Source organism: Gadus chalcogrammus, chromosome 1, assembly GCF_026213295.1.
Source record: "Gadus chalcogrammus isolate NIFS_2021 chromosome 1, NIFS_Gcha_1.0, whole genome shotgun sequence".
Taxonomy (NCBI): Eukaryota; Metazoa; Chordata; class Actinopteri; order Gadiformes; family Gadidae; genus Gadus; species Gadus chalcogrammus.
In genome coordinates, this window is record NC_079412.1 from 21,314,109 (window position 1) to 21,339,615 (window position 25,507).

A 25,507-nucleotide genomic window follows, 5' to 3' on the forward strand; every position below is an offset into this window, starting at 1 on the left:
CACTACACACACACACATAATTTTTTTTGTCTGAAGATGATTTTAATCGTATTGAGATTAATAAGTGCATCTCCCGATTGTATTGTCCGTAACATGTTGTTGCGGTGTGTGTCCACCAGATGGTGCTGTGGTGCCAGGCCTACCCGCTGGCCTGCCCTCCTTCCACGGCTGCGTCCGCAAAGCCAGCCTCAACCAGCGGGCGGTCCCCCTGAACAAGCCTCTGGCCCTGCACGGAGCCGTGGGCACCCAGGGGTGCCCCCACGATTAGGGAACACACACACACACACGCGCACGCTCATTGTCACAAATAATCTCACATACACTCTCATGCACACCCAATTGGTAAAGTAAACAAGCACTCCACCTTAAAAATGAATAAATACAAACATAAATACATGAATGGAGAAACACACCTGGTGCAAAGGTTCTACCTGTATAAGACCTCCGACCTGAACACTCACACCTCTCCTGTCCTCACATTCCCCGATGACGGCCTCATATGTTACTGTAGCTAATTTAAAAACAGAAATATTTATTTTTTACTTTGCGGAAAAAAAAGTTATATTTTTTACTCGATTGTGTGTCTTTATTTCAATATTCCTGTGTTGTGTGATCTTAGCTACAGGGACCTATGAGAAACCACCGTTAGAGTCAGAGGTATGGAGAGGTTATGTAGAAACTCTAACACTGGTGCTGAAACTGCGCAGTTGACCACTTGTTACTTTGGCGCCTACAGGTCAATCACAGTACAACATGCAAAATTCATTCAACTGTATTGGTGCTAATTGTCCAAATGTTTTATCTCGAGTTCATGCAAGAGATAATGAAGAGAATGCAGATTACCTCTGAAACAGTAGCTTGATGAGGCAACATTTCCTTCAGGGAGAGCTATAAGTTAGCTAAGCTAGCCTCCTGGTAATTGGTGAAGAACAGCTGATTATTCAGGTTATGAAAACAAACTGTCACGTTGAACTTTGACCACACAATTTCTACCTTGTTTGTCATTCATGGAAGTCTTAAAATATTCACCTCATTCCTCAGAAAAATGTTTCTCAAATTAATCGACAGTTTGTTTTTAAACTGGAAATTCTTAGCGCACATATTGAGTTATCGAGATCTATATATATATATATATATCCATCACCCTGTTTAAATATGAACTACAATGTTGAACGATGGCGGAGGAATTTCACAGCATATTGTAACATTAATGATTCTACTTTGAATACAATTGTTTGAATCCCTAAATAATTTCCAAAATGTGTCCATTTAAAACGATTATCAAACTTACGAGAAGACCTGAACGTGTTTTGTATTTGATTTTATGATTTGAACCGTAATCTCCTCCAAGTCCATCATTGCCAGGTTAAATATGAAATGTATTCCCCTCACATACACGTATCCAATAATAAAACATTCATACCAAATCACATGCTCCTTCCTTCTTACGTTGCACAACACACTCAGATTGTTTGAAAGAGTTTTATTTTGATGAAAATCACACAGAAAAGGCAGAAACGTGTTCCAAACTAACCACCGCCCGGCGACACGGAGAGACTAACTAACCCCCGGACCAGGTCCGCATTCCGGAACACTAGGAGGTCTTTCTCTGGTTGCTAGGTAACCCGGATCTCTCACACCCTGACGGGAATGTTGCCGCGGAGACGCTAGCAGAGGCTCCAAATGCTGCTGCTGTTCCAGAATGTGGTTGGTGTCGGGTTGGGGGGGGAGGAGGAGGAGGAGGAGTCCTAGTCCAGACTCATGTCCTCCTCGTCGTCCTTCTTCTTCCCGCCCGTCTTGCTGCTCTCCATGGCCTTGGCGAAGGCCTCCACGTCTGGAGCACAGCAGGGGGTCAGGGGTGAGGAGACAGGGGGTTAGCTGGAGCTGGGCAGTGGGACTGACTGAGTGTGAATGGCTTAGTATGACTGACTGAGTGTAAGTGACTGAGTGTGGGGTATTCACAGTGTGGGTGAGAGTGACTGACTGACTGAGTGTGACTGAGCGAGTGTGACTGAGAGAGTAAGTGAGACTGACTGACTGTGGGTAACTGGGTGACTGAGTGAGTCAGTGAGTGCCCACCTCCTTTGTTGGCTGCTTCCACGGCGTCGGCGGGCAGACCGAACTGGTTCATGAGCGGGCCCAGCTGGCCGGACGCCAGAGCACTGCTGAACATGCTCATCGCCTGAGGAAGACCACGACGAAGGTTAGCTCACCACCGTATGGCCCCGGTTGAGGGCTGACCCGATCAGTACGCGCGTTTCAATTCAATCCAACTTGATTTGTATCGCCCTTAATCACAAGTGCAGTCTCACAGGGCTGAACAGACGCGCCCACCCCAGGAGTGAAATGGGGGCCATAACTGACCTCGCATACAGTCAAAACATTTTAAATGGGGGTGGGGTGCGGGCCGGTCCACTGGGTGGGGCGGGTGGTACCTGTTGGAACTGGGGGGAGGTGAGGGTGTTCTGGATCTCCTCGGCGGTCTGGGGCAGACTCTCGCCGCTGGGCAGGAAGGGGAGGAGTCTAGCGCGGACCTCTGCGTTGGCCAGGATGGGCGCCATCATCTCCGGGGTGCACACACTGGCCAGGTCCACTACACACACACAAACACACACACACAATAAAACCATTTAGCAATAAAAAAAAAAACATGTCCTACATTCAGTTATAGAAACACACTTCATAATAGGGGGGGGGGGGGGGGGGAAATCACAGGGTACCTCACCATACGATGCATGATACCAATAATATGGCAATACAAAGATTCTGCAATAATCAATATATTGTTAGCCAATCCTAGAACGATACTTCACGATATAGATCTAAAGATGAACACAAAGTGACTGCTGGAGTTCAGTCTTCATTCGGGGCCCAAACTAAGTTTTTCAGTTACTCGTCTTTGGTTAGATAACTTCTGTTGAGTGCCTTGTTTTATTAATGATAACATCGATGTTTGGGCGATATTTCCTGTCTAACTCTAATGAATAAAGCATACATTTAAAACAAAATTCTTTAAAAAATTAAAATCTATATCGTTATTTGGCACCAGTGTATCGATTTCGTATCGCCGTGACGATGTTTTTCGCCACGCGCGTACTTCAAACATTCCATGAAGAACATCCGTCGTACCTGCAGAGGGCGTTGCTATGGTAGCGGCGTTCATGGTGGCCAGGATGCTCTGCAGGTCGCTGAGCTGGATGGGCTGGCTGGGGCTGCCCACCGAGGCCGGGGTGGCGGGGGCGGGGGCCGCCGCTGGGGGACCCACATGCTAGCATTAGCATCATAATCTCTTGAAGCTAACGTTTAGCCTCATAATCTCTTGAAGCTAACGTTTAGCATGATGAGCTCTTAAAGCTAACGTTTAGCATCATGACCTCTTAAAGCTAATGTTTAGCATCATGACCTCTTAAAGCTAATGTTTAGCATTATGAGCTCTTAAAGCTAATGTTTAGCATGATAACCTCTTAAAGCTAATGTTTAGCATCATGACCTCTTAAAGCTAATGTTTAGCATGATAACCTCTTATGGCTAATGTTTAGCATCATGACCTCTTAAAGCTAATATTTAGCATCATGACCTCTTAAAGCTAATGTTTAGCATTATAAGCTAATGTTTAGCATGATAACCTCTTAAAGCTAATGTTTAGCATCATGACCTCTTAAAGCTCATGTTTAGCATCACAGCATACTACAGTTCCATATCATAATCTTCTACTGTATATCATCACAGCCTAAACTTTCTAAACTTCCAACCTGCTCCTCATGGTAAGCATTGGAACCGGCTAGCCTCTGAACCAGCTGAGGCTAAACGGCCCAATTGTAGCTCACTTAAGCTAAGGCTTAGCATCCTAACAGGTTAGCGCCTGCTAGCACAGTGTGCCCCAGCAGGGGGCTGAGATAAGGCCTCTCTGTTTAGCGTACCGGGGGTGGAAGGCGCCACTGCGATGGGGGAGGCGGCTAAAGCGGCAGCGGGGGTCACGGGGGTGGTGGGGGTCTGGGCGGTGCTCAGCCTGGATGCCCCGCCCACCGACGGTGTAACAGCTGCTGATTGGCTACGGGAACTGGAGAGGAGAGAATAGTTGTAATAGTGGAGGTATGCAGTTGTGTGGGTGTGCTATGTAGTGGTGTATGTTGTAAATGTATATATATGAGTGAGTGAGTGAGTGAGTGAGTGAGTGAGTGAGTGAGTGAGTGTTCACCTGGATGAGGAGCTACTGGTGGCGGCTCCTCCACTGCCCAGCAGACTGGCCAGACCGGGTCCGGCCAGAGCCCCCAGACCTCCTGGGGAGAGAGACCGCGTTAGTGTGAAGACCCCTCAACACCACGGTTACCATGACCACTGGGGAGAGGGACCCTGTTAGTACTGGGGGGGGGGGGGGGGGGAAGGAGACCACCCCCATCACCACGGTCACCATGGAGACTCACCCAGGCCCCCGAGCCCTGCGGGTCCTATCAGCTGCATCAGCTGGTTGTGGCTCATGTTCCCCAGCAGGCTCTGCAGGCCCCCCTCGCCCCCCAGGGCCGAGAGCTCGTGGCTGCCGCTGGCCCCGCTGCCGGGGGCCCCCGCGATGGGGGGGTTGTTCAGGAACTCGTTGACCTTGCGGCAGTTCTCCTCGTCCTTGTCCGTCTTGGGCTCCTGGAGGTCAGAGGTCAGAGCAAAGGTTTGCACGACTATTCACGCTCGCCTGGGCTGCTTCTAGCTAACGGTAGCTAGGGCTAACGCTAGCCAGGGCTAACGCTAGCCAGGGTAAAAATTCTCCAACTACACGATTTCCACGGCAGGGCAAGTTCAACCCACCAGTGCAGGTGTGCGTTGTAAGCACTGCTATAGTGTGTTTAACTGTCTGAATAACACCATTTAAATAGAAAACAATGGGAGCACAGCAACAGTTCCTCCTCAAACCCCGCCCCGCCACTGACCTGCATCCAGAAGAACAGCCTCTTGGAGCCCGCCTTGAAGCGGAGCACGTAGACCCGGCCCGTGGTCACCTGGCTCACCCTCTTGAACTCACAGTCCTCTGGGAAGATGATCAGGTCCTGGAGGGGGGGGGGGGGGGGGGAAAGAGGATGTAAACCACAACACCCGACTACAGTCAGCGAAACACAACGGTAGTCCGCTGTAAGATCCACACTGGCCGGGGGGACTGCTAGCCAAGGCTAGCAGTAAAATAGCAGCAAGCAGAGCTAATGCTACATGACGACTCATGTTGTCTAAGATAACAAGCCAACAAGGTTGTTGTTGTCATTATGTGGTTTGTATTGTTAACCTGACTAATCAAGGATTAACAATTGTTACTACAATTTATAACTGGGGCGTTTAGCAGACGCTTCTACCCAAAGCGACTTAGAACGGTTCACACACACACTTTCATCCATTCATACACACAACAATTCATACACACAACAATTCATACACAATCAATCACCCATTCACACACACATCCATACACAAATTCCCTCATTCACACACACATCCATACACAAATTCCCTCATTCACACACACATCCATACACATTTAACCAAGTCACCCACACATTCACCAATTCACACACAGATTCATACACATTCACCCACACATTCATACACGCGCTAAAGTCAAAGTGCCGAGAGCGCTGCCACTGACGTCGTCCACGTTGCCGCTGGTGCGGTCCTTCCAGCAGAAGTGGATCAGGGAGTCGTCCGACTGCTGGACGTACACCGTGCCCTTCCTCTTGTCCGGGGTCACCGTGCTCCCCTTCAGGGTCATCTTGCCCGCGCGGAACTCCACCAGGTACTTGCTGGAGGTACCCCGGGAGCCGGAGACCAGGCTGGGGAAGAGAGCTCCAGACGACATGCTGAGCTCTGGCGGAGGAGGATAAAGAGGACGAAACACTGGTTAGTTCAACATGGAGGTGTCCGTTAATGACTGCCCCATAGGCACAGGATAGACAGGTTATTACATTTACAAATGGACACCTTTTCTAAAGATTTCATATCGGCAAACATCTACGTTGATACCGATATAACTGATCAAAATCAGCCAAACGTGAAAACCATGAGCTAAAAGGAACCAATTACCCTTAGGGGGAGGAGCTACTAACCTTTAAAGAATTTATATCGCCACCTCCACCACCTGATACCGATTTATCTGTGGTAGGCCAACATCAGTCGATAAAGGGTCGGTCGGGCTCTAATTATGTTCTTATTTTTCTGTGGTCTCTCTGTAGATGGACTCCAGTAAGATGTAACCTCCTACCAGATCTATCTCCCTCAGTAGCTGATAGAGACGCCTGCTAGCGGTAGTGTTGCAGAGATCCCGAAAAATCTGCACTAGAAGACCTGACAGCTAATGGGGAACTGGCAGGCACAAACACTGCTTTACTGCTGTTACATAACAGAAACCACAGGGTTACCACGGAAATCCGTGCTACTACAAGAACGTTGAAGAACTGAAGTCCAGTGAGAGAGTGGGTCTGAGCCAGAGGGAAGTGGTGAATTATGGGAAAGCATCCAACATTGTCAGAGGTCTTCTCTACAGGACACAGGGTGTCCTGTAGAGTAGATGAATAGGAGGACATTAGGCTTGCTATTGTCTAATATAAGAGAGTACTGCTTCATGCAGAGTCCCACTTTCCCATGCATTTCTCACAGGAAGAGACTGGATGTTGCAAGTCAGGATTTCTTTCACAACACGCACATTCGTTGTCTCTGGTATTAGAAGAGCCCACGTGACTGTTTCCCTTGGACCGGTGCTGCGATTCAGCTGGACCCAATCAGAGTAAGCCTAGTAGTTAAACAGAGCCTGGTGGAAAGCTAGTTCTAAACACACCGGTCACACAGATCTAAACATACTGATCAATGATGTAGTTCTAAACACTTGATCACTGGTATATATCCAAACATGCTAATGACTGTATAGATCTAGACACACACCGATCATCAAGATAAGATACAGATCCACACACAAAGAACATTGATCATTTGATATAAACACTGATCACTAGTATATATCTAAACCGGCTGAAGGTACTGGCCCAGTAACACAGTGGCTACTTTGTAAATGCAATGGGAAAAGTTGCACTGTGATTTCCTTAGTGTTGTGAGGCGAAATACCAGTATAATAAAACCATATTTTAAAGTTGTAGATATCTGATCAAAATAATTTTAGGTAAATCAAGAGCAAGACTTTGCATAAACAATAACTCTTCGATCTTATGAAGTACAAAGGAGACCATATTGATGGAGTTATAATGCGGTTATTAGAGGTACTAGCAGTTAGCTTCTGGGCTAGCCTGTGTCATGTCAGGCTAGGCTAACTTTAGCCCGTGACTTAGCGAGACTCGCTCATCAACCCAGAACAGGACCGTTTAACCCACTACGAGCTCAGCCCGTGAACCGGTCCATTCTTTATGTTTGCGACCCTCAATAAGAACGGAGCGGGCTCTACCTGACGTGTGAGCACGGTACCTTTAGTATCTGTCGAGAAGTTAAAAAGTTTTCTTTCTTCGGAGACAGGGACGCGACTTCCGGTTCTTCCTCCTCTTCTTCGCGGTTTGTAGTCCGTCGCAACCGGGCGCGGGCGCGTGCTCGTCGTCGGCGTCAGAACGAGCGCACGACCCGTCGTCGGGAGCGCGCGGATTGACAGTTCCTCCTCCAGCCGCGGCTCAGCAGTTGTTAGCGGTAGCTCCTCCGACACCTCCCGGGAATACAGGGCGTACATACGGACACATAACCAGGATGAGGACCGTCTGAAGAACGAAGCACACGCAGCGTAGCGCTAAAGGAAGACACAGTGCACGAATTTCGCAAGGAAAACGGTAAGAGGTGCACGAATTATTAACGACAGGCGGACCGTGTCGCGGATTAGTTAGCGGGCTAAGCGCTGGCTTTAGCCGGAGCAGCCGTATTTTATTATGGGGAGGCTAGCGGGGGGGAGGCTAGCGGGGGGGGGGGGCTAGCTGTGTGCTAGGCTAGCTGGTGTCCAGCCAACATGGATGCTGTGTTTTGTGTGGTGCGTTGCGCAGGGAGATTATCTGCTTTACCCGCGGCGGGTTGGTGCCCGGGGATAACGGTGTCCTCCGGGGTTTAGCGCCCTGTCTGGAGCCCCGTGCACGCGCTTCGGGGTAGGGGGTGGGTGCGGGTCGCCTCTCGAGTCACGACGCTCTGGTCGGTTCTTCTAGTTAACGGTTCACCATCATCCATGATGAATAACACACACCGGGAGAACTTCTCCGCCCCCCGGTCGTCCTGTCCCGTGTTTGATGTATTTATAAATGATTGGTAAGACCTGGCCAATGCAACGCAGAAGTGATGGTTTAACTCAAGTGCACGTTTTAAATGAAGGGTAATTCAAATAAAATAAAATAAAAATCGTAATCGGCCTACTGCAAATTCCAACAAAAACGTCATTGTGTCAGCAATTGATGTTTTTTGTCTTTGTTCACAATGATGTCATCAATGACTGCATTTCATTTATGGCGTTCAATTGTAGAGACACTGGGGGGCTGGTAGGACCACTATTACCTCATCATTAAGGCCTGGAGTAATTACCTTACTGACCAAGTCTCACCTTGGCCCGGTCAGAGAGAGATGTAGAGAGACAGAATGTCACAGAGCTGAGTTAATAGGTTATGTCAGAACTACAGGCAGGTGCTACAGGGACAGACAGATGGGGAGAGAGAAAGAGAGAGAGAGAGAGAGAGAGAGAGAGATTCTCAAGGACAGAAGACTTTTCAGTCCCCAGTTGTATTTCAGCAATCTGAGCTACGTACTGGTTACATTGGTCTGGTCTGTAACCCAACCAGATCTGGTTATTGATCTCTTTAATGGGGTGTTCTGACAGGCCTTCAGTAAGTCTTGTGCACCTATGGTTACAAGTAGAGCTACTCTATATACAGGCCGTACACGACGCACCGTTCCTTTAGCTCAGTGAAGCGTGAGTTGAGGTGTGATTTGTGCTGCACAATTAGAATCAGTAGCTTTTGTGTTCACTGCTAAAACGAGCTAGACTCCCATTAGCTGATTAAGTGGATTTGTGTGTGTGTGTGTGTGTGTGTGTGTGTGTGTGTGTGTGTGTGTGTGTGTGTGTGTGTGTGTGTGTGTGTGTGTGTGTGTGTGTGTGTGTGTGTGTGTGTGTGTGTGTGTGTGATGAATGGACACTGGTATACAGTAGTGTGTGTGTTCAGTGGTTACCGTCACGTTTGGTGGATGTGTCTCTGTACATCCTCACTCTCTAGGCTGCAGATTTGGACTTTGTTGTCAGATCATAGAAGAGCGAAGGCCTCTATATTCAGGTCATTGAAATGAGAGTTATTGGCTGTAAATTTGGATCCCATTCCGGCCTGAATGATGACCACGTACATGACAACACCAGAAGGTGTACATTAGATCAGTCATAATGCTTTCATTCTGAACTAGTTCTAATAGTACTGTTCATCATGTTTAGATCTATACTAGTGATCAGTGTGTTTAGATCTGTACTAGTGAACAGTGTTTTAGATCTGTACTAGTGAACAGTGCGTTTTAGATCTGTACTAGTGAACAGTGCGTTTTAGATCTGTACTAGTGAAGTGTGTTTTAGATCTGTACTAGTGAACAGTGTGTTTAGATCTATACTAGTAGTGATCAGTGTGAGTCTAGATCTATAATGGTGACCAGTGTGTGTTTAGATCTATAGTGATCACATGTCACCTGACAGGGTTGTGAGACAGTCATGTGACCTCAAGTCACAAGGACCTGTCAACAATTACCACTGCAACTTGAAAGTCTACCGTCGCATCCTTTCTCACTTCCCCTTTTCTCAGCTTTCCCTCTGTCTTATCATTCTCCTAAGTCCTCTTTTCTCAGCTTCATCTCTGTCGTATCATACTCCTCTGTCCCCCTCTCTGTCCCTTCCTTCGTCACTCTTCCTCTTTTTCCCCTCGCTCTCCTTTTTGTTTATTTTCACTGCATGACTCCATCTGTCTTTCATCGTTGCGGTCCTCGCCTGCCCACGCCTGGAACTAGCCCTCCACCCGGCTCTGTTTAACTAGGCTTACTCCGAGTGGGTCCAGCTGAAACGCAGCACCTGTCCACGGTCAAAGGGAAACAATCACGCTGGCTCGTCTAATACGAGAGACGGCTGAATGCGCGACTTGCATCCTCCACTCCCTTCCCGTGAGAAATGCGTGGGGAAAGTTGGACTCTGTGCGTATGAAGAAATACTCTCTTATATTAGACAATAGCAAGCCTGATGTCCTCCTATTCAGCTACTGCTGCTGCCCATCTGTCTTATAGAGAAGATGTTGGTTAATGTAGGATGTTTTCTCATAATTCACCACTTCCCTCTGGCTCAGACCCCCTCTCTCACTTGACTTCAGTTCTTCATCGTTCTTGTCGTAGCACTGATTTCCGTGGTAACCCTGTGGTTTCTGTTATGTAACAGCAGTAAAGCAGTGTTTGTGCCCGTCAGTTCCCCAGTAGCTGTCAGGTCTTCTACTGCAGATCTTTCAGGATCTCAGCCACACTACCGCTAGCAGGCGTCTATCAGCTACTGAGGGAGATAGATCTGGTAGGAGGTTACATCTTACTGGAGTCCATCTACAGAGAGACCACAGAAAAATAAGAACTAGAGACGGACCGATGTATCGGTCAGTTATATCGGTATCAGAACGTATGTTGGCCGATGGTGTTGATTTGTAAATGTAATAATAACCTCTTTATAAATCCTCCACTTTACCCTTTGAGCCTCTTAATGCTTTAACTGAGCATGTCCACGTAAACAGTAAACACTCACAACACCGTGTTCCAATACCCGTACTGTCCGTACTTACTAGCCAAATTTTAAGTACGTAGTACGTTCCAATTCAGATCTGGCGAAAAGAAGTATACTTCAAGGACCCGGATGTCGTACTCAAAACGGGCTAATCGTGAAGTGTGGATCGAAGGACACTTTCCGTACTCGACGGCAGCCATCTTAGCTACGTAGCGGAAGAGGCGGAGCCAGGCTGAGCCAAAGTCGCCGCATTTTCCACATAGCCTGCATTAATAGTCATTTTGTAGTTTTATAGTTTTTATAGCTTTTTATAGCTGCTAGGCGTAAAGAGTTCACCGTTCAAAGCGGGATGTTTATTGCGGGGGAGGAGCCACGGCGGCAGTCGTGATCGTAATTTCAAGTTAGTGCACCACAGAGTACTCGATTTGGAACAGCACTCACATCTGAAAAATTAACATAGTAGATAGTACGGATAGTATACTTCATTTAAGTATACTCATGGAAGTACGGGTATTGGAACACGGCACAGGTTTTACATCATGTTCTGTGTGGAGGTTAGTAGCTCCTCCCCCTACAGGTTATTGGTTCCTTTAGCTCATGGTGTTTAAGTTTAGCCGAATTTGCTGTGGACCGAAGCATTGCTGGAGGGTGAGCAGCCAATCACAAGGAGCTCCCAAAGCATGACACAATATATTGAAAGCGGCTGCTGTATCTATACAGTATTTTGATATCGGGCGATATATCAATATTGGTACATATATATTTTACCTCTGCATCATCCTCTAAAACCCAGCATCAGCCGTAGCAAACATCTTTTAGCTGTTGTTCCTGTAGCAGCTAGCCTAGCCCCCAGCTGTAAGATGGAATCAGGGATAGCTAGCCCAGCCCCAGTAGTGATATGGTGACAGCTGTGTTTACAATAGCAGTGTTGAGATCAAATTACCAGGCATTGATTGCCAGGCTATGCTGCCACCTGTATACCTGATCAATGAGCCTTTGTTGCCTGAAATAACTATTCTCGAGAGGGAATGAGACGACTAAATAATCTTTATTGAGGGATGAGAGCTATGTTCTCTATGAAGGGATGAATGCTTTGTTCTCTATGAAGTGATGAGAGCTCTGTTCTCTATGAAGGGATGAGAGCTATGTTCTCTATGAAGGGATGAATGCTTTGTTCTCTATGAAGTGTTGAGAGCTCTGTTCTCTATGAAGGGATGAGAGCTCTGTTATCTATGAAGGGATGAGAAATGGTTCCATTGTTTCCAAGGCGACACATCTAAACTCAATAGATAAGATTCACTTAGCATGTCATTCACGCCTATTCTATCACGACTGCACACACTCATGTGCACGGTGTCTGTGAGCATATGGTCACACTCACTGCTGGGGTGTTACCTACCCCTGTAGGCACACAGCACCTTGCTCTGAACAACACGCACTGTGATTGGCCACAGCTTCAGTAAGGCATCCCCTGATTGTTTAACGTAACGTGTCATGACAACACTGGGCTAAGCCCCATCGTAGTGGTGTGTAGTCTGCTGTGATTGGTTAATATGGGTCAGCCATAAACCAGTGTTCGGTCAGGCATATCATTGTGGCCATCTGGTGACACAGACACACACATACACACACACACATAGACACATGCATGCACACAAACACGCACAATATGATTCACCCCCCTCTAGGAGTATGAACAATATCTTATGCTGCTTATCTCAGACTCCTCCCCCACCTGTGCGGGGGGGCGGTGTTGAGATTAGCCCAGGAGCTTTAAGTCGTGAGCCAGCCTCTCTCCTGTGGGTCTAGCCTTGCTCATGTTGGGTTAGCCAGATATAGCAGGCCATAGTTGTTTCTCTTTCTTCCGACAAATGGCGTAAGTCGCTGTGGATAAACCGTCTTAATGCTAAATGCCCTGTGTGTAAATGATTCACTCTGCAGTACTGAAGCCAGCCTCCAGGGGCAGCATAGCGTCTGTACTGCAGTGTCACAGCCCTTTGATCCTAAAGGAAGAGAGAATGGTGGAGTCCAGCAGCTGTTACTGGGCTCTGGATCAGATTGGGATTGGTCATATTTGCTTCAGAGTATTGCACACACAGACACACGCACACACAAAGTAGGTGTGTGCACTGCGCACACACACAGGCACACCCCTCCTGTGTGTGTGGCTGTGAGGTTTAAGACCACTTTAATTCCTAGGTTCTCCTTCATCCCTCCCTTCCTCCACTGATCTGCCCTTTAATCTCCACACCGCTTCCTAGTTCCTGCTCGCTCGCTCACACACACACACACACACACACACACACACACACACACACACACACACACACACACACACACACACACACACACACACACACACACACACACACACACACACACACACACACACACACACACACACACACAGGCTTTCCCTCTTTATTACATTTATTGCAAGAGCAGTTCCAGAGCTTTATTGACCGAGGGAACGTGCATTATGAGCGTCGCGAGTCAAATTTGGGACTGAAACAAATAAACACATTTAATTGGTGTGATCAAAAAGCAATACAGCAACCGTGTTTAAATGAGACGCAAGTTAAGATCTAAAGATATTCTAAACCAAGGCTCAGTAGCTAAGCTACAAACAGTATTCCTCCAACATAAGACGGCACTTTGTTAGTTTGTTTTTTTGTTTATTTCCCCACTATCTGAATTCTAAGAGCTCTTTGGCACAAGGACTATACTAGATATGGCCGGCGCGGTTTAAATGTGTGTATCTCTCTCTCTGGCAGGCGCGGGCGAGCGAGGGAGTGATCGAGATCGGGACAGAGTGATAAAGAGAGAGCAGCATGGAGCAGCAGAGACAGAGGGCTCTGTCCACGTCAGGGGAGTCCCTGTACGTGGTGCTGGGGGTGGACAAGAACGCCACGCCGGAGGACATCAAGAAATGCTACAGGTGGGACACAAGACAGACACACACACTAGGGCTGAACGATCTATCGTTTTCGACCGAAAATCGCGATCTCAAGCATTACGATTTTGGGATCGTCAAAGCTGCGTTTAAAAAAAAAAAAAAAAAAATTAAAATTCTTTTTTTTAAATTCTTTTTTTAATATATTTTACAAAAGTGCAATTATTTTGATGCTGATGAGCCATTGAAGCAAGTTTACTTAAGAAAGAGGGCTCCCTTTTTATTTGACTTTTTTGGTTGTTGTTTCTTAGGTACTTGAATAGTCTTGCATTTGAAATCTGTTGCCAGCAGTTTTCATTATTGCATTACCTTAATGGAATTCATTGGTTATATTAATTTATACTGAAACTTGATTTAAAGAAAATAAATCGTGGTTGAAATCGAAACCGCAATCTCTACCAGAAAAATCGCAATTTCAATTTTTTCTTAAAATCGTTCAGCCCTAACACACACACAGACGGACACACACAAAGACACACGCATCAAGAAATGCTACAAATGTGACTCACCCTGTACACACAATCACTGCACACACTCCCGACACTCAACTGTATAAACAAAGTGTTTCAACAAATGCTACAGGTCTTACTCCCACAATACACACTAGGAATACACTGGCTTCACCATCACAACGTCCTGGCCGTAAGGCTCTGCTACAGTGCTTCTGGTCTCCCTCTCAGAAAAGGGACACTGGCACAATACTTTAAGGACAATTATAAAAGCAGCCTAGAGCCACGTCCCGCAGTGCTGCTAAACGTTGGCTCGCAGCGCCGACGTAGACTTCACTGCACCCTGACGTAGACTTCACTGATGACCGGGTGTGTAACGAAATGACCTGCTGTGTAACTGCTGCGTAACACGATGACCTGCTGTGCAACACGATGACCTGGTGTGTAACCTGTTGTGTAACACGATGACCTGGTGTGTATCTGGTGTGTAACACGATGACCTGGTGTGTAACCTGGTGTGTAAGACGATGACCTGGTGTGTAACCTGGTTACCTGCTGTGTATCTGGTGTGTAACCTGGTGTGTAACACGATGACCTGGTGTGTAACAAGAAGACCTGGTGTGTAACAAGATGACCTGGTGTGTATCTGGTGTGTAACACGATGACCTGGTGTGTAACAAGATGACCTGCTTTGTATCAGGTGTGTGACCAGGTGTGTGACCAGGTGTGTGACCTGGTGTGTGACCTGGTGTGTAACCAGGTGTGTGACCTGGTGTGTAACCCAGTGTGCTCCTGGTGTGTATCCTGTGTGTAACACAGGAAGCTGGCGTTGAAGTTCCACCCGGACAAGAACCCGGACAACCCGGACGCGGCGGATAAGTTCAAGGAGATCAACAGCGCCCACGCCATTCTGGTGGACAATACCAAGCGCAACATCTACGACAAGTACGGCTCGCTGGGCCTCTACGTGGCCGAGCAGTTCGGGGAGGAGAACGTCAACACCTACTTCGTGCTGTCCAGCTGGTGGGCCAAGGTGAGGGGAGGAGCACCACGTCATCTACACAACGTCTCTACAGGACCAGTTACACAACATTCATACACAACCTGTTACACACACCCAGATACACATAACCTGATACACATCAACCATTCACAACCAGATACGGATCATCTATACACAACCAGAGACAGATCATCTATACACAACCAGAGACAGATCATCTACACACAACCGGCTACACAACCAGATATACACAACCAGATACACAACAAGATACACACAACTAGATACACATAACCTGATACACATGGACTATACACAACCAGATACAGATCATCTAAACACAACCAAATACAGATCATCTACACACAACCAGCTACACAACCAGATACACATCTGGTTCAGTACTAGTACTCTCCACAGGGGGCATCGTCAGGGCACAGGGTTGCCCGAGACCCGGTCATTAATCAGATGTGGTATGTTCGGTATGGAGTTTGATTTGAACGGCCATCTATTGGCTCAAAGCGCCACCTAGTGGACGTTTCTCTAGCTGTAGTTTACTCTGCTGTACCTCTTGTGTTGTGTATGCATTGGGTCTCATGTGTGTGTATTGTGTGTGTGTGTGTGTGTGTGTGCAGGCGCTGTTTGTGTGCTGCGGTATTTCGACCGGCTGCTACTTCTGCTGCTGTCTGTGCTGCTGCTGTAACTGCTGCTGTGGGAAGTGTAAACCCCGACCCCCCATGGACCAGGAGCCAGAGTTCTACGTCTCCCCAGAGGACCTGGAGGCCCAGATGACCTCCGAGGAGAAAGGTGAGAGGCAGGGCCTGAACACACAACCCAGCGTCAGACTGACCCCCTCCCCAACGTTAGACCGACCCTCTCCCCTACGTTAGACTGACCCCCTCCCCAACGTTAGACCGACCCTCTCCCCTACGTTAGACTGACCCCCTCCCCTACGTTAGACCGACCCCCTCCCCTACGTTAGACCGACCCTCTCCCCTACGTTAGACTGACCCCCTCCCCTACGTTAGACAGACCCCCTCCCCTACGTTAGACTGACCCCCTCCCCTACGTTAGACAGACCCTCTACGTTAGACTGACCCCCCCCCTACGTTACGCTTACCCTCTCCCCTACGTTAGACCGACCCTCTCCCCTACGTCAGACTGACCCCTTCCCCTACGTTAGACCGACCCTCTACATTAGACCGACCCCCTCCCCTACGTCAGACTGACCCCCTCCCCTACGTTAGACCGACCCCCTCCCCTACGTTAGACCGACCCTCTACGTTAGACCGACCCCCTCCCCTACGTTAGACCGACCCTCTACGTTAGACCGACCCTCTCCCCTACGTCAGACCGACCCTCTCCCCTACGTTAGACCGACCCTCTACGTTAGACCTACCCTCTCCCCTACGTTAGACTGACCCAATCCTCTGCTCTCCTCGTGTCCCCAGATGTCGGAGGGGACCCCATCCTGGTGCAGCCGTCCTCCGCCACAGAGACCACTCAGCTGACCTCCGACCCCAAATACAGCTACCGTACTGACGCTTACTAACGCACACTTTAATCACACACTAGGGGTGTAACAGTTCCCGTCCACAAACCGTACAGTTTAGAACACGCCAGCCTTCAGCGGCATCATCATCATAAACAGCGATACTTTGTAGTAGCCGTCCTCCTATCCACAGCCAGGATCAGCGAGGATTATCCAACACTAGGGATGGCTGATCACTAGGGACTCTAAAAGGGACAGAATCACAAGTCTAGGGAGAGAGAGAGAGCAGCTGTTGGATCCCAGTGGCATTTCGGTCTGGGAACTGTGGGATCACTGGTCAAATGCCAGCGCTGGTCCCCAACCCTCACCTCCACTAGGGGAGACCTCCTTCAGAGCCCTTGACGCCACATACAAACACAACGCAAAACAAGTCTAAACCAAAGGCAGGAAACCAGCCAAGGCGCGGGGGTGTTCACACGACTGCCCTCTAAAGGCCTATTTTTAAGGCATATCTTTCTTTTTCATCCAAACATTTTTTAAAAGGTAAGACATACAAATTATATAAGTAAAGTACCAAATATACTCTCCCACATCAGGGCCCGGATATAAAGGTAAAGCAGTGAACCGTTACACCCCTTCTCACACTAGAACAAACCACTACCAGTCATCGTAACACACGTTCACTTCCAGGCCCGGTCACATGACCGCAGGCCTCGTTTTAACACCCCTGACCCCGCCCCCTGGACACTCAAACCCCAGGCATTGGTGCAAGCCAACGTTAGATACAAGTACGTTGAGCCGTAGAGAGATGAGCGTTCTTGGGACAATCACACAGGATCAGGCCTGGTGAAACCTCCTCTCTCCTGATTGGCAGAGGCCAGTGCCCAGCTCATTGGTCCTTTAGCACTGAGGGGCGTGTACATGCATACATTATTTGTTAGTTTGTGTGAGGCGGCGCTCTGATGTACATGTGGTGTAAACTTAGATTTTTAACCTGCTATCTGTGTTTGTTTTTATTTATGTTGTCATTGAAGGATGTCCATGTAAGGTTATGCTCTGTTGCCCAGGCGACAGAGCTGTTAACTCCATAGCGAAAAAACCTTTCCTTTGCTAAAATGCGCTTCCCGGACGTCACATCGTCCTGTTCTGAAACTTTGTAATTTCAGCGTGAAGCCAAGAACTGCGAGCCAGCGGGAGAACGTTCAACATGATCTTAAGAAGCTACCGCATGCTCTCTGTCGTTCTGCCGGCTTCACCCTGCTCCCGTTTCATTGGTGGTTGCTTCATGTTCCATGAGCCCAGCGACCAATGAAATCACCTTTCTTGTCCCCTTTCCTCCCCCCTCCCTGGGCTTTCGACCAATCGTACAACATGTCTGAGTGAATGCAACGTTAACTGGAATCAAGATGTTTTTAGCAACTTAAGAATTAAACGTAGGGTAAATAGCGAGCCTATGATAATATTGAAGCATTATTTAATTTATTTTTTTAATGTTTTTAAGAGAAGCGCTAGCTGAGATGTGTAGAGCCGTAGATGTGAATGAATCAGTGTTCTGTGTTCCTAGCATGACCTAAGCGTGTGGGTGTGTGCGTGTGTTTCCTGGGCGCCGGCCGGGTCGTGACCTGATGTTGTAAAATAAAGTTTTGATGCTTCAAGCCCGCGTTGGGTCACTGCTTCTCTTCACGCGTAGAACAAACACAGCCTGGCTCACTTCCACAGCATTTTAATCATCATTACATCAGAACAAATCCCCTCTCCCGCCCGCCCCCTCTGCCATGCATGGCGTCTGGTACGGGCTCTGCTCCTGCTCCATCTTAACGCTACAAAGCAACCTCCACCTCCCGCCACAAGGGGCAGCATCACACAACGCATCACTATAGAAAAAGAAAAGGTGTGTGGGGGGGGGGAAATCCGAAACCGAATTGCAAAGGTAAGAAGTCCGTTCAGTAAGTCCAGGAGGCAGCTCCACCGGGGGGGGCTAACAGAGGGGTCTCCGGGGGGGGGGGGGGGGTCTCCGGTTCGGGGGGTCTCACTGTAGCCGCTGGACGATGACGGCGTTCAGCAGGTTGGCGTCCTGCAGGGTCAGGGTCTCGTCGGTCAGCTCCCTGTTGGGGAACGTGGTCATCAGGACGAACTCGCGGGCCGCCATGGCCGGCCTCGCCGCCACCAGGAACTGCCGCACGTCGGACACCCTGCGGAGAGGAGACTTCCTGTTATTGTTCCCTTCAAAGTGAAGGTGGGGATTGTTACCTTGGAGGGTGGCCATGCCTGTCTAACCTCAGCTGAAACGAACGGGTGGAATCAGACGTCCAACCATAGTTTACACAGTATGGTGAAGACCCCAACTGTAGCTTTAGCTGCAGCTAGCGCGGGGGTAAAGACACAGCTAGATTTAGCTGCTGCGCTGAAGTTAGCGGTAGCTTTAGCTGCTGCGCTGAAGTTAGCGGTAGCTTTAGCTGCTGCGATGAAGTTAGTGGTAGGTATAGCTGCGGCTAGCGCAGCGGTGAAGTTAGCGGTAGCTTTAGCTGCAGATAGCACGGGGGTGAAGACACACGGTAGATTTAGCTGCAGCGATGAAGTTATGGTAGGTATAGCTGCGGCTAGCGCAGCGGTGAAGGTAGCAGTAGCGGTGGCTTTAGCGGGGAAGGTAGCGGTAGCTTCAGTTCACCTGTGGGTGTGGTTGAACTTGTGCACCAGGCGTCCTCCGTCCGCCAGCCGGATCTGGATGCTGGTGACGGGCTGGGCGGCGTCCAGACTGACGGAGGCGCTGGCCTGGGCCTCGCTGGCCACCTGGTCCGTCTGGGAGGCAGCCGGGACCACCAGGTCAGGGGTGGCGCTAGAGGGGACAAAGGTCATAGTGGTCAGGGGGATGGACAGTCTTAAAGGTCTCAGATACAAGGAGGGGCCGGCCATATCACCCCCGGTCCAGTCAGAGCGCGGCTCACCTGCCCAGCTTGTACCCCTCCCCTCCGAAGGCCCTGAAGGCGATCTTGGGTCTGACGAAGTCCTCGTCCCGGTGGTCCTCCATGTCCAGGTTCACCTGCCCCCCCCGGGCCCTCTGACGCAGCTCCAGAGGGATCTCCCTGTCGGGTGGACGTTACAGCAGTGTTACTCAACTGGTGGGTCTCGCCCCAAATGTGGGTCACGGACCCGTTTTGAATGGGTCACGGGAGTGTGTGCGAAAGAGTAGGCCTAAGGAGATTAACGTGCTTTGAATGCAGGGATGAAAGAATTTGTTTATGTTTAAATAATGACATTGTGTATGTGCGTTTACTAAGCCGTTTCCTGAGCAAAACATTTACTAGGTTTGAATTGTAGAAAAGTGGGTCGCGACTTAATGAACATGGTAAATTGTGGGCCCCAAGCCCAGAACAGTGGAGAACCACTGTGTTACAGTATACGTTACATACATTATACACTCAACTTGAACATGACCTATGGATTATGTACAGTATACTTCATCATGACCTATACATGCTACAAAAATACTCCATCATGGCCGATACAGTACTGACTCATGACCTATGGATTATATAGTATACTGTGACCTATACTCCATCATGACCTTTACGATACACTAATCTAACATGACCTATACATGAATACATTTGGTTACTGCCACATGATCAAATAAGACTTTACCTTTATTTTTCATAAAAAATAGGTAAATAAGTTTAAAAAAAGGTTTTGGTTGAACCCAGGAAGTGGCCCGTTAGTGAGACGTACCCCCTGCGGATGGACTCCAGGAACAGGGAGTTCCCCGGGTCGCTGTAGTTCCTCAGGTCGCCCTCGTCCAGGCTGAAGCCCGACTTCCACAGCTTCAGCACAACGTGCACCTGCCACACACACCCAAACACTGTTGCTAAGCAACCACGTCAATGTGCACACACACACACGAGACTACAGACAAGACCCGTCAACGAGCAGACTCACATCCTGCTGGCTGTTGGCTGCCCTCCTCTCTCCGGCCACGTAGGCCGACGCCTCCTCTGGCCCCGCCCCCAACCTGTAGCCGCCGCCCACAAACGCCTGGAGACACAGAACGCACCGTCGATGTCGTTCATAAACACCGACACGAGACAGACGCCGGATCGTTTATACATTCACGCAGCCCCGCTAAAGAACGCATCGCTGGCACTGTGTTGCTGTGAACGCGGGTCTGTTCCGTTGTTCGTATTAAAGCCAAAGCGACGTCGGCACTGAAGGCCAGAGCGGCGCGCTGACTGACCTTGGGTCTGCTGGACTCCCCGGGGCCGCCCCGGTCCAGGGGCACCGCCCCGTGCTCCTTGGCTCCCTTGAACAGGTCCTCCACCACCTCGTTGGAGCTCTTCTTCTTGGGCGGTCCCACGATCTGCTGCCCGCTGCGCTCAGAGCCCCCCGCGAAGAACCTGGGGGGGGGGGGGGGGGAGAGGTCAGAGGTCAGACCCAGCCCGCCACCACAGGAAAGGCGAGAGGTCACACCCAGGAACGCACCGGAGGAGAGGTGAGGTCACACCCTCCACCACCCGGCTGAACAGTGGTATATACACCACCCGGCTAACAGTAGCAAGGATTCTTTAAAGAGTCCTTCATCGTCCACGTTAACAGGTTGAAAACAAGCGGGAGGTTTGACACAAGAGTGGCAGGTTAACATCGGCAGGAAGGACATCATTACATCTTTACTGACAACACTGATGAAAGGGGCCAGGGTGAGGTGACCAGGGACTGGAACAAAGCCAGTTAGCTCCAGAACGAGTTCTAGCAGTATGCCATGACGCTGCAGAAAGCCCTGCTCTCTCACAGGAACGACAAACGGTGACTCTCCCATACGTAGCTACACTGAGCCAACACAGAATGACTCGTATACCTGGCTACACTGAGCTAACACCGCCAGAAGGACTCCTATACGTAGCTACACTGAGCCAACACAGAATGACTCCCACACTGAGCTAACACAACCAGAATGACTGCATTACCTAGCTACACTGAGCCAACACCACCAGAATGACTGCATTACCTAGTTACACTGAGCCAACACCACCAGAATGACTGCATTACATAGGTACACTGAGCCAACACCACCAGAATGACTCCTATACATAGTATGGATGGGTCAGAAATTCGATTATTTGTTCCAGAGGGTTTCTGGATTTCTAACATTTGGACCGTTAACACTTTTTCCCATTCAAATATAAAGTTTTTCACAAGCCATAACTTTGTTTACCTGGTAACGCCTGAGGGTTTGTCTAATACCTGGAACAATCATTACCTTCCCGTAAGGTTCTTATGCAACGGAAATGTTGTTGTTATGCAACGGAAATGCAACGGAAATGTTGCCAAGGTCCGTCCTATCCAGTAAATAGGACCTTAGCTACGACTTGGCAACAGGAGGTATTCTAGTCCGCTCAGCTATGAGCCAGAGAGCTAACGTTATGCATTGTACATATTTATAATTCGAAATTCGTCCCAGCCTCGTTTTGAAGACCGAATCATCGCGCCATTTGTTTCAATGGGATTCGCGACGGTCTATACTTTCAAAATAAAGTGTTCATATTTATAATTTGAAATTCGTCCCAGACTTTACACCACAGATACTATAGGGTTTATAGCATATCACCGCGTTTTCTGATTACAGTTTAATGCATTTTTCACAACAGACAATTTGACTGGCACTACTTAGAAGGTAGTTGTTTTTTTGCGTTGAAGGTATTGAGTGATTTCTTACCGATGATCCATGGCTGCCTTTGTGAATGTCGGCACACATCTAATAATCGATTATTCGTTCATACCACCCACTGATTATTCGACCATGAAATATTTGAGTTATTCACATCCCTAATACGTAGCTACACTGAGCTAACCCGTCCAGAAGGACTCCTATTCTGAGCTAGCACCACTAGAAGGACTCCTATACACTGAGCTAGCCGAGAAGGACCCCTATACGTAGCTACACCGAGCTAACACCACCAGAAGTCCTCCTATATGTAGCTACACTGAGCTAACACCACCAGAAGGACTCCCATAAAGAGCTGTATTGAGCTAGCACCACCAGAATGAAGGAACTCACCTCTCTCCCTCCTCTTCGTCGCTGTCGTCGTCGGCCTCGTTCATCAGGTCCCTGAGGGACGTCACTCTGGGCTGGACACTGGAGACGACACACGGGTCAGTTCAAGACTCTAGAGGCAGCTGTCATAGCATAGCAACACCTGTCGCTACAACTATCAACGGTATTAAATTCAGTGCATTACACGCAGTATGTACAGACGTAAACACCTTACCACCGAGAACAAAAGACGCACCTCTTGACTTGGAGGAAGTGAAGTGCGTGTTGGTGGTGGTGGTGTTTAGTGATGTTTGAGGAGGGGTGGAGGTGAGGGAGATGGAGGAGGACGTGGTGTTTAGTGATTGAGGAGGTGCGGTGGTGATGGAGGAGGTTGTGGTGGGGATGGAGGGGGATGTGGTGGTGATGGAGGAGGTGGTGGTAATGGAGGAGATGGTGAACAAGTTACCTGGGACCTGCCGAGCGGGACACGGAGGAGGCGCTCTCCGGCTGAGGAAGTGTGACGATGTCATCCTCTGCTCCGTCCTCGAAGAAACTCGCCAGGGCCAGCTGAGGAGAGAGTAGGTCATTAGGGTTCGATCCCAGCTGAGGAGTAATCAGGTGGTTAGGGTTCGATCCCAGGTGATGAGAGAACGGGTGGTTAGGGGTTTGATCCCAGCTGATGAGAGAACGGGTGGTTAGGGGTCGGATCCCAGCTGAAAAGAGAGCGGGTGGTTAGGGGTTTGATCCCGGCCGAGAGTTCCCGGGTTTGAAAGTACGTCACATACGCGTGATGTACATCATACAACATAAATGTACATGATAAGTGGTCTTAGGTGGAGACAGGAGCACAGCTACGGGACACTAACGAGAAGGACTGGTGATGGTGGACCAGGATGAAGGCAGAGCCCAGCTGTCAACAAAGAGTCCTCCTCATGATATCCGGACAGAGAGACAGACGAGCGGACCGACGAACTGCCGCCTCTACGCACTTCAGAGCAGCACTGCGCTGGAGGGGATGGCTTAATCAACTAACCCACTAGTCTCAGGGTTTAGTTAATACCGCTCTTTCGTGTGAACCGGGCTGTCAGCGGATCGCCAGGCCGGTTCCAGAAGGCCATTGTCTAAACGGTGACTTGCACAAATCACCGGCGGACCCGGCTAACGTTAGCCACATGCTATGGGGTTCCCCCGCGTCCGCACTGGTGTTTAAACCTCTGATTTAATTTAACTTCTCCACACAGTACCAGGGGAGAGGAGAGTCAACACGCACCTGTAGGTCCCACCCGGCGGACTCCAGGAAGAAGCGGGCTCTCTCCCCGTCCACATCTGTGATGTCGATAAACTCCCTAACAGAGTCCTCCTGGCTCGACATCTTGGATCTGTGCTGTGTGTAACCGGTCCGGCTGCTCCTGGGGAACATGAACCACCACGGGGTTCCTAGCACTTCCTTCATTTTCACTACATTTTTTTATCAATTATGTTTCATCACCCATCAATGTCTTGCATAAATACAAACGACTGAATAAAACATAATTATTAAAAACAGTACAATTATATTAATGTTTAATATCACTTCACATGTATTCAATCTACTTACCAAATAACACCAACGAAAAAAATGCCACAATATAATTTAGCTAGTTCGTTTAACCAATTCTGGTAATAACAAACATCTTCACCCTGATAAATTGAAGTCTGATTCGAGTGTTATACATTTATTGTCCACTTTGATTGATTGCAATGAGTCTCTTCGCCGACAGATGGCGTAGCAGTCAAAGCGTTACGGTAATTTGAAACTGAAAGAAGTAACACCGCTGATTAAAAAGGCTGATATTTTCCTCTCACAAATCAAAAAACAAGTTATGAATTCAATTCACAAAGAACAGATCCAAGCCGTTCAGAGTGTGTGATTAGATCACGGATGTCTGAATCATGTTATTCTAATTTGTATTTCAGCAGAGGAGACGAGCATAATATGAAGATTTCCCTTAATGCGTCATTCCCACCATCTGCTGAACTTAATACACTAAACTCAAAACACTTTTAATTTGTAGACTGTTGTAGTAAATTAGCCTTAAAAGCATGATGTGTGTGTGTGTGTGTGTGTGTGTGTGTGTGTGTGTGTGTGTGTGTGTGTGTGTGTGTGTGTGTGTGTGTGTGTGTGTGTGTGTGTGTGTGTGTGTGTGTGTGAGAGAGAGAGACGTGTGCGTGTTTGTGACGTGTGTGTGTGTGTGTGTGTTGGTCCTAATATAGGACATGCCATGAAACCGGTCCCAGTCTACTTCAGGCAAATAATGCCGTCTGACAGCATCTTGGTTTCCCATCGAATACATAATAACAATGGAATTAATCTGATGGTTGCCCAGGGAAACTAGAATCACACAACCCCACTCACAGATATTTAACCCTAAACCATAACTTAACTACCCCAACCCCCCTAACCCCTCAACCCTAACTCATCCACCCTAAGCCTTCAAATCTAAACCCATCCCAACCCACATAAAGCCTAACCAGTCAACTGGTTGCCCATCTTCCCTGTTCCATCTACAGTCCATTCAACCATTTAACCATTCTTCCATTCAACCACAGCTAGCCACCCATAACCTCTGACCGCGAGAAACCATTAACAGCCACGACAGAGCCAACAGGGAGGTGTGTTTCTCGGAAGAATGCTGGAGTTCTGGTCCTGCCGTTGGCTCGTCTCCACGGATTAGGGATGATGGAGAACAAAGCTTCTCTTCCCTTCACAGAGCACCATCTGAGCCTTCATGAGCAGAACAGAAAGTAAACCGATACGGTCTGGTGCAAAACATCCTCAACATGCCTGAGGTTAGAGACACAATGTCCTAAGCTACT

At 48.7% G+C, this 25,507-nt stretch overlaps 4 protein-coding genes across 5 annotated transcripts in view; 2 read left to right on the plus strand and 2 right to left on the minus strand.

The window, feature by feature from the left end:
• The window catches only part of LOC130382983 (laminin subunit alpha-5-like), a 51,219-nt gene extending 49,752 nt beyond the window's left edge, over positions 1 to 1,467 (plus strand). The window contains exon 39 of the mRNA XM_056590993.1: positions 120 to 1,467. Coding sequence (XP_056446968.1) covers positions 120 to 268 — 149 coding nt within the window. The 3' untranslated portion in view covers positions 269 to 1,467. The remainder of the gene's footprint in view (positions 1 to 119) is intronic.
• On the minus strand, positions 1,151 to 7,714 carry LOC130386529 (proteasomal ubiquitin receptor ADRM1-like). Its single transcript, XM_056595493.1, has 10 exons — positions 7,447 to 7,714; positions 5,624 to 5,841; positions 4,920 to 5,036; positions 4,425 to 4,635; positions 4,199 to 4,280; positions 3,921 to 4,060; positions 3,130 to 3,252; positions 2,436 to 2,593; positions 2,080 to 2,182; positions 1,151 to 1,834 (listed from the first exon to the last, which is right to left on the minus strand). The coding sequence occupies exons 1-10, from the start codon at positions 7,697 to 7,699 to the stop codon at positions 1,749 to 1,751; spliced, it is 1,491 nt and encodes a 496-aa protein (XP_056451468.1). The 5' UTR covers positions 7,700 to 7,714; the 3' UTR covers positions 1,151 to 1,748.
• Positions 7,557 to 18,498, plus strand: LOC130386578 (dnaJ homolog subfamily C member 5-like). Of its 2 annotated transcripts, XM_056595589.1 has the most exons (6): positions 7,593 to 7,796; positions 13,507 to 13,670; positions 14,954 to 15,167; positions 15,773 to 15,944; positions 16,589 to 16,672; positions 17,796 to 18,498. In XM_056595589.1, the coding sequence occupies exons 2-6, from the start codon at positions 13,564 to 13,566 to the stop codon at positions 17,798 to 17,800; spliced, it is 582 nt and encodes a 193-aa protein (XP_056451564.1). In that variant the 5' UTR covers positions 7,593 to 7,796; positions 13,507 to 13,563; the 3' UTR covers positions 17,801 to 18,498. The 2 variants fall into 2 exon arrangements, with proteins under 2 accessions (XP_056451554.1, XP_056451564.1); XM_056595579.1 differs by having other exon boundaries at positions 7,557 to 7,796; positions 16,589 to 18,361.
• Positions 18,319 to 24,057, minus strand: nsfl1c (NSFL1 (p97) cofactor (p47)). The gene is made up of 9 exons (XM_056595507.1): positions 23,922 to 24,057; positions 23,118 to 23,218; positions 22,676 to 22,753; positions 20,858 to 21,017; positions 20,563 to 20,658; positions 20,356 to 20,465; positions 19,575 to 19,712; positions 19,298 to 19,465; positions 18,319 to 18,821 (listed from the first exon to the last, which is right to left on the minus strand). The coding sequence occupies exons 1-9, from the start codon at positions 24,021 to 24,023 to the stop codon at positions 18,659 to 18,661; spliced, it is 1,116 nt and encodes a 371-aa protein (XP_056451482.1). The 5' UTR covers positions 24,024 to 24,057; the 3' UTR covers positions 18,319 to 18,658.
• Positions 24,058 to 25,507: the final 1,450 nt, after the last annotated feature.

What these genes read in the sequence shown, in the direction of transcription:
- LOC130386578 (XM_056595579.1), top strand. Translation starts at nt 13,564, where the DNA reads ATGGAGCAGCAGAGACAGAGGGCTCTGTCCACGTCAGGGGAGTCCCTG. An exon ending in GACATCAAGAAATGCTACAG is followed by an intron (nt 13,671 to 14,953) that starts GTGGGACACAAG and finishes TGTGTAACACAG; the next exon opens with GAAGCTGGCGTTGAAGTTCC. An exon ending in GATGACCTCCGAGGAGAAAG is followed by an intron (nt 15,945 to 16,588) that starts GTGAGAGGCAGG and finishes TCGTGTCCCCAG; the next exon opens with ATGTCGGAGGGGACCCCATC.
- LOC130386529 (XM_056595493.1), bottom strand. Translation starts at nt 7,699, where the DNA reads ATGTACGCCCTGTATTCCCGGGAGGTGTCGGAGGAGCTACCGCTAACA. An exon ending in ACCAGTAGCTCCTCATCCAG is followed by an intron (nt 4,061 to 4,198) that starts GTGAACACTCAC and finishes TCTCCTCTCCAG; the next exon opens with TTCCCGTAGCCAATCAGCAG. An exon ending in CCTCCCCCCAGTTCCAACAG is followed by an intron (nt 2,183 to 2,435) that starts GTACCACCCGCC and finishes GGTCTTCCTCAG; the next exon opens with GCGATGAGCATGTTCAGCAG.
- nsfl1c (XM_056595507.1), bottom strand. Translation starts at nt 24,023, where the DNA reads ATGTCGAGCCAGGAGGACTCTGTTAGGGAGTTTATCGACATCACAGAT. An exon ending in CAGCCAACAGCCAGCAGGAT is followed by an intron (nt 20,466 to 20,562) that starts GTGAGTCTGCTC and finishes TGTGTGTGGCAG; the next exon opens with GTGCACGTTGTGCTGAAGCT. An exon ending in GAGGGGTACAAGCTGGGCAG is followed by an intron (nt 19,466 to 19,574) that starts GTGAGCCGCGCT and finishes TGTCCCCTCTAG; the next exon opens with CGCCACCCCTGACCTGGTGG.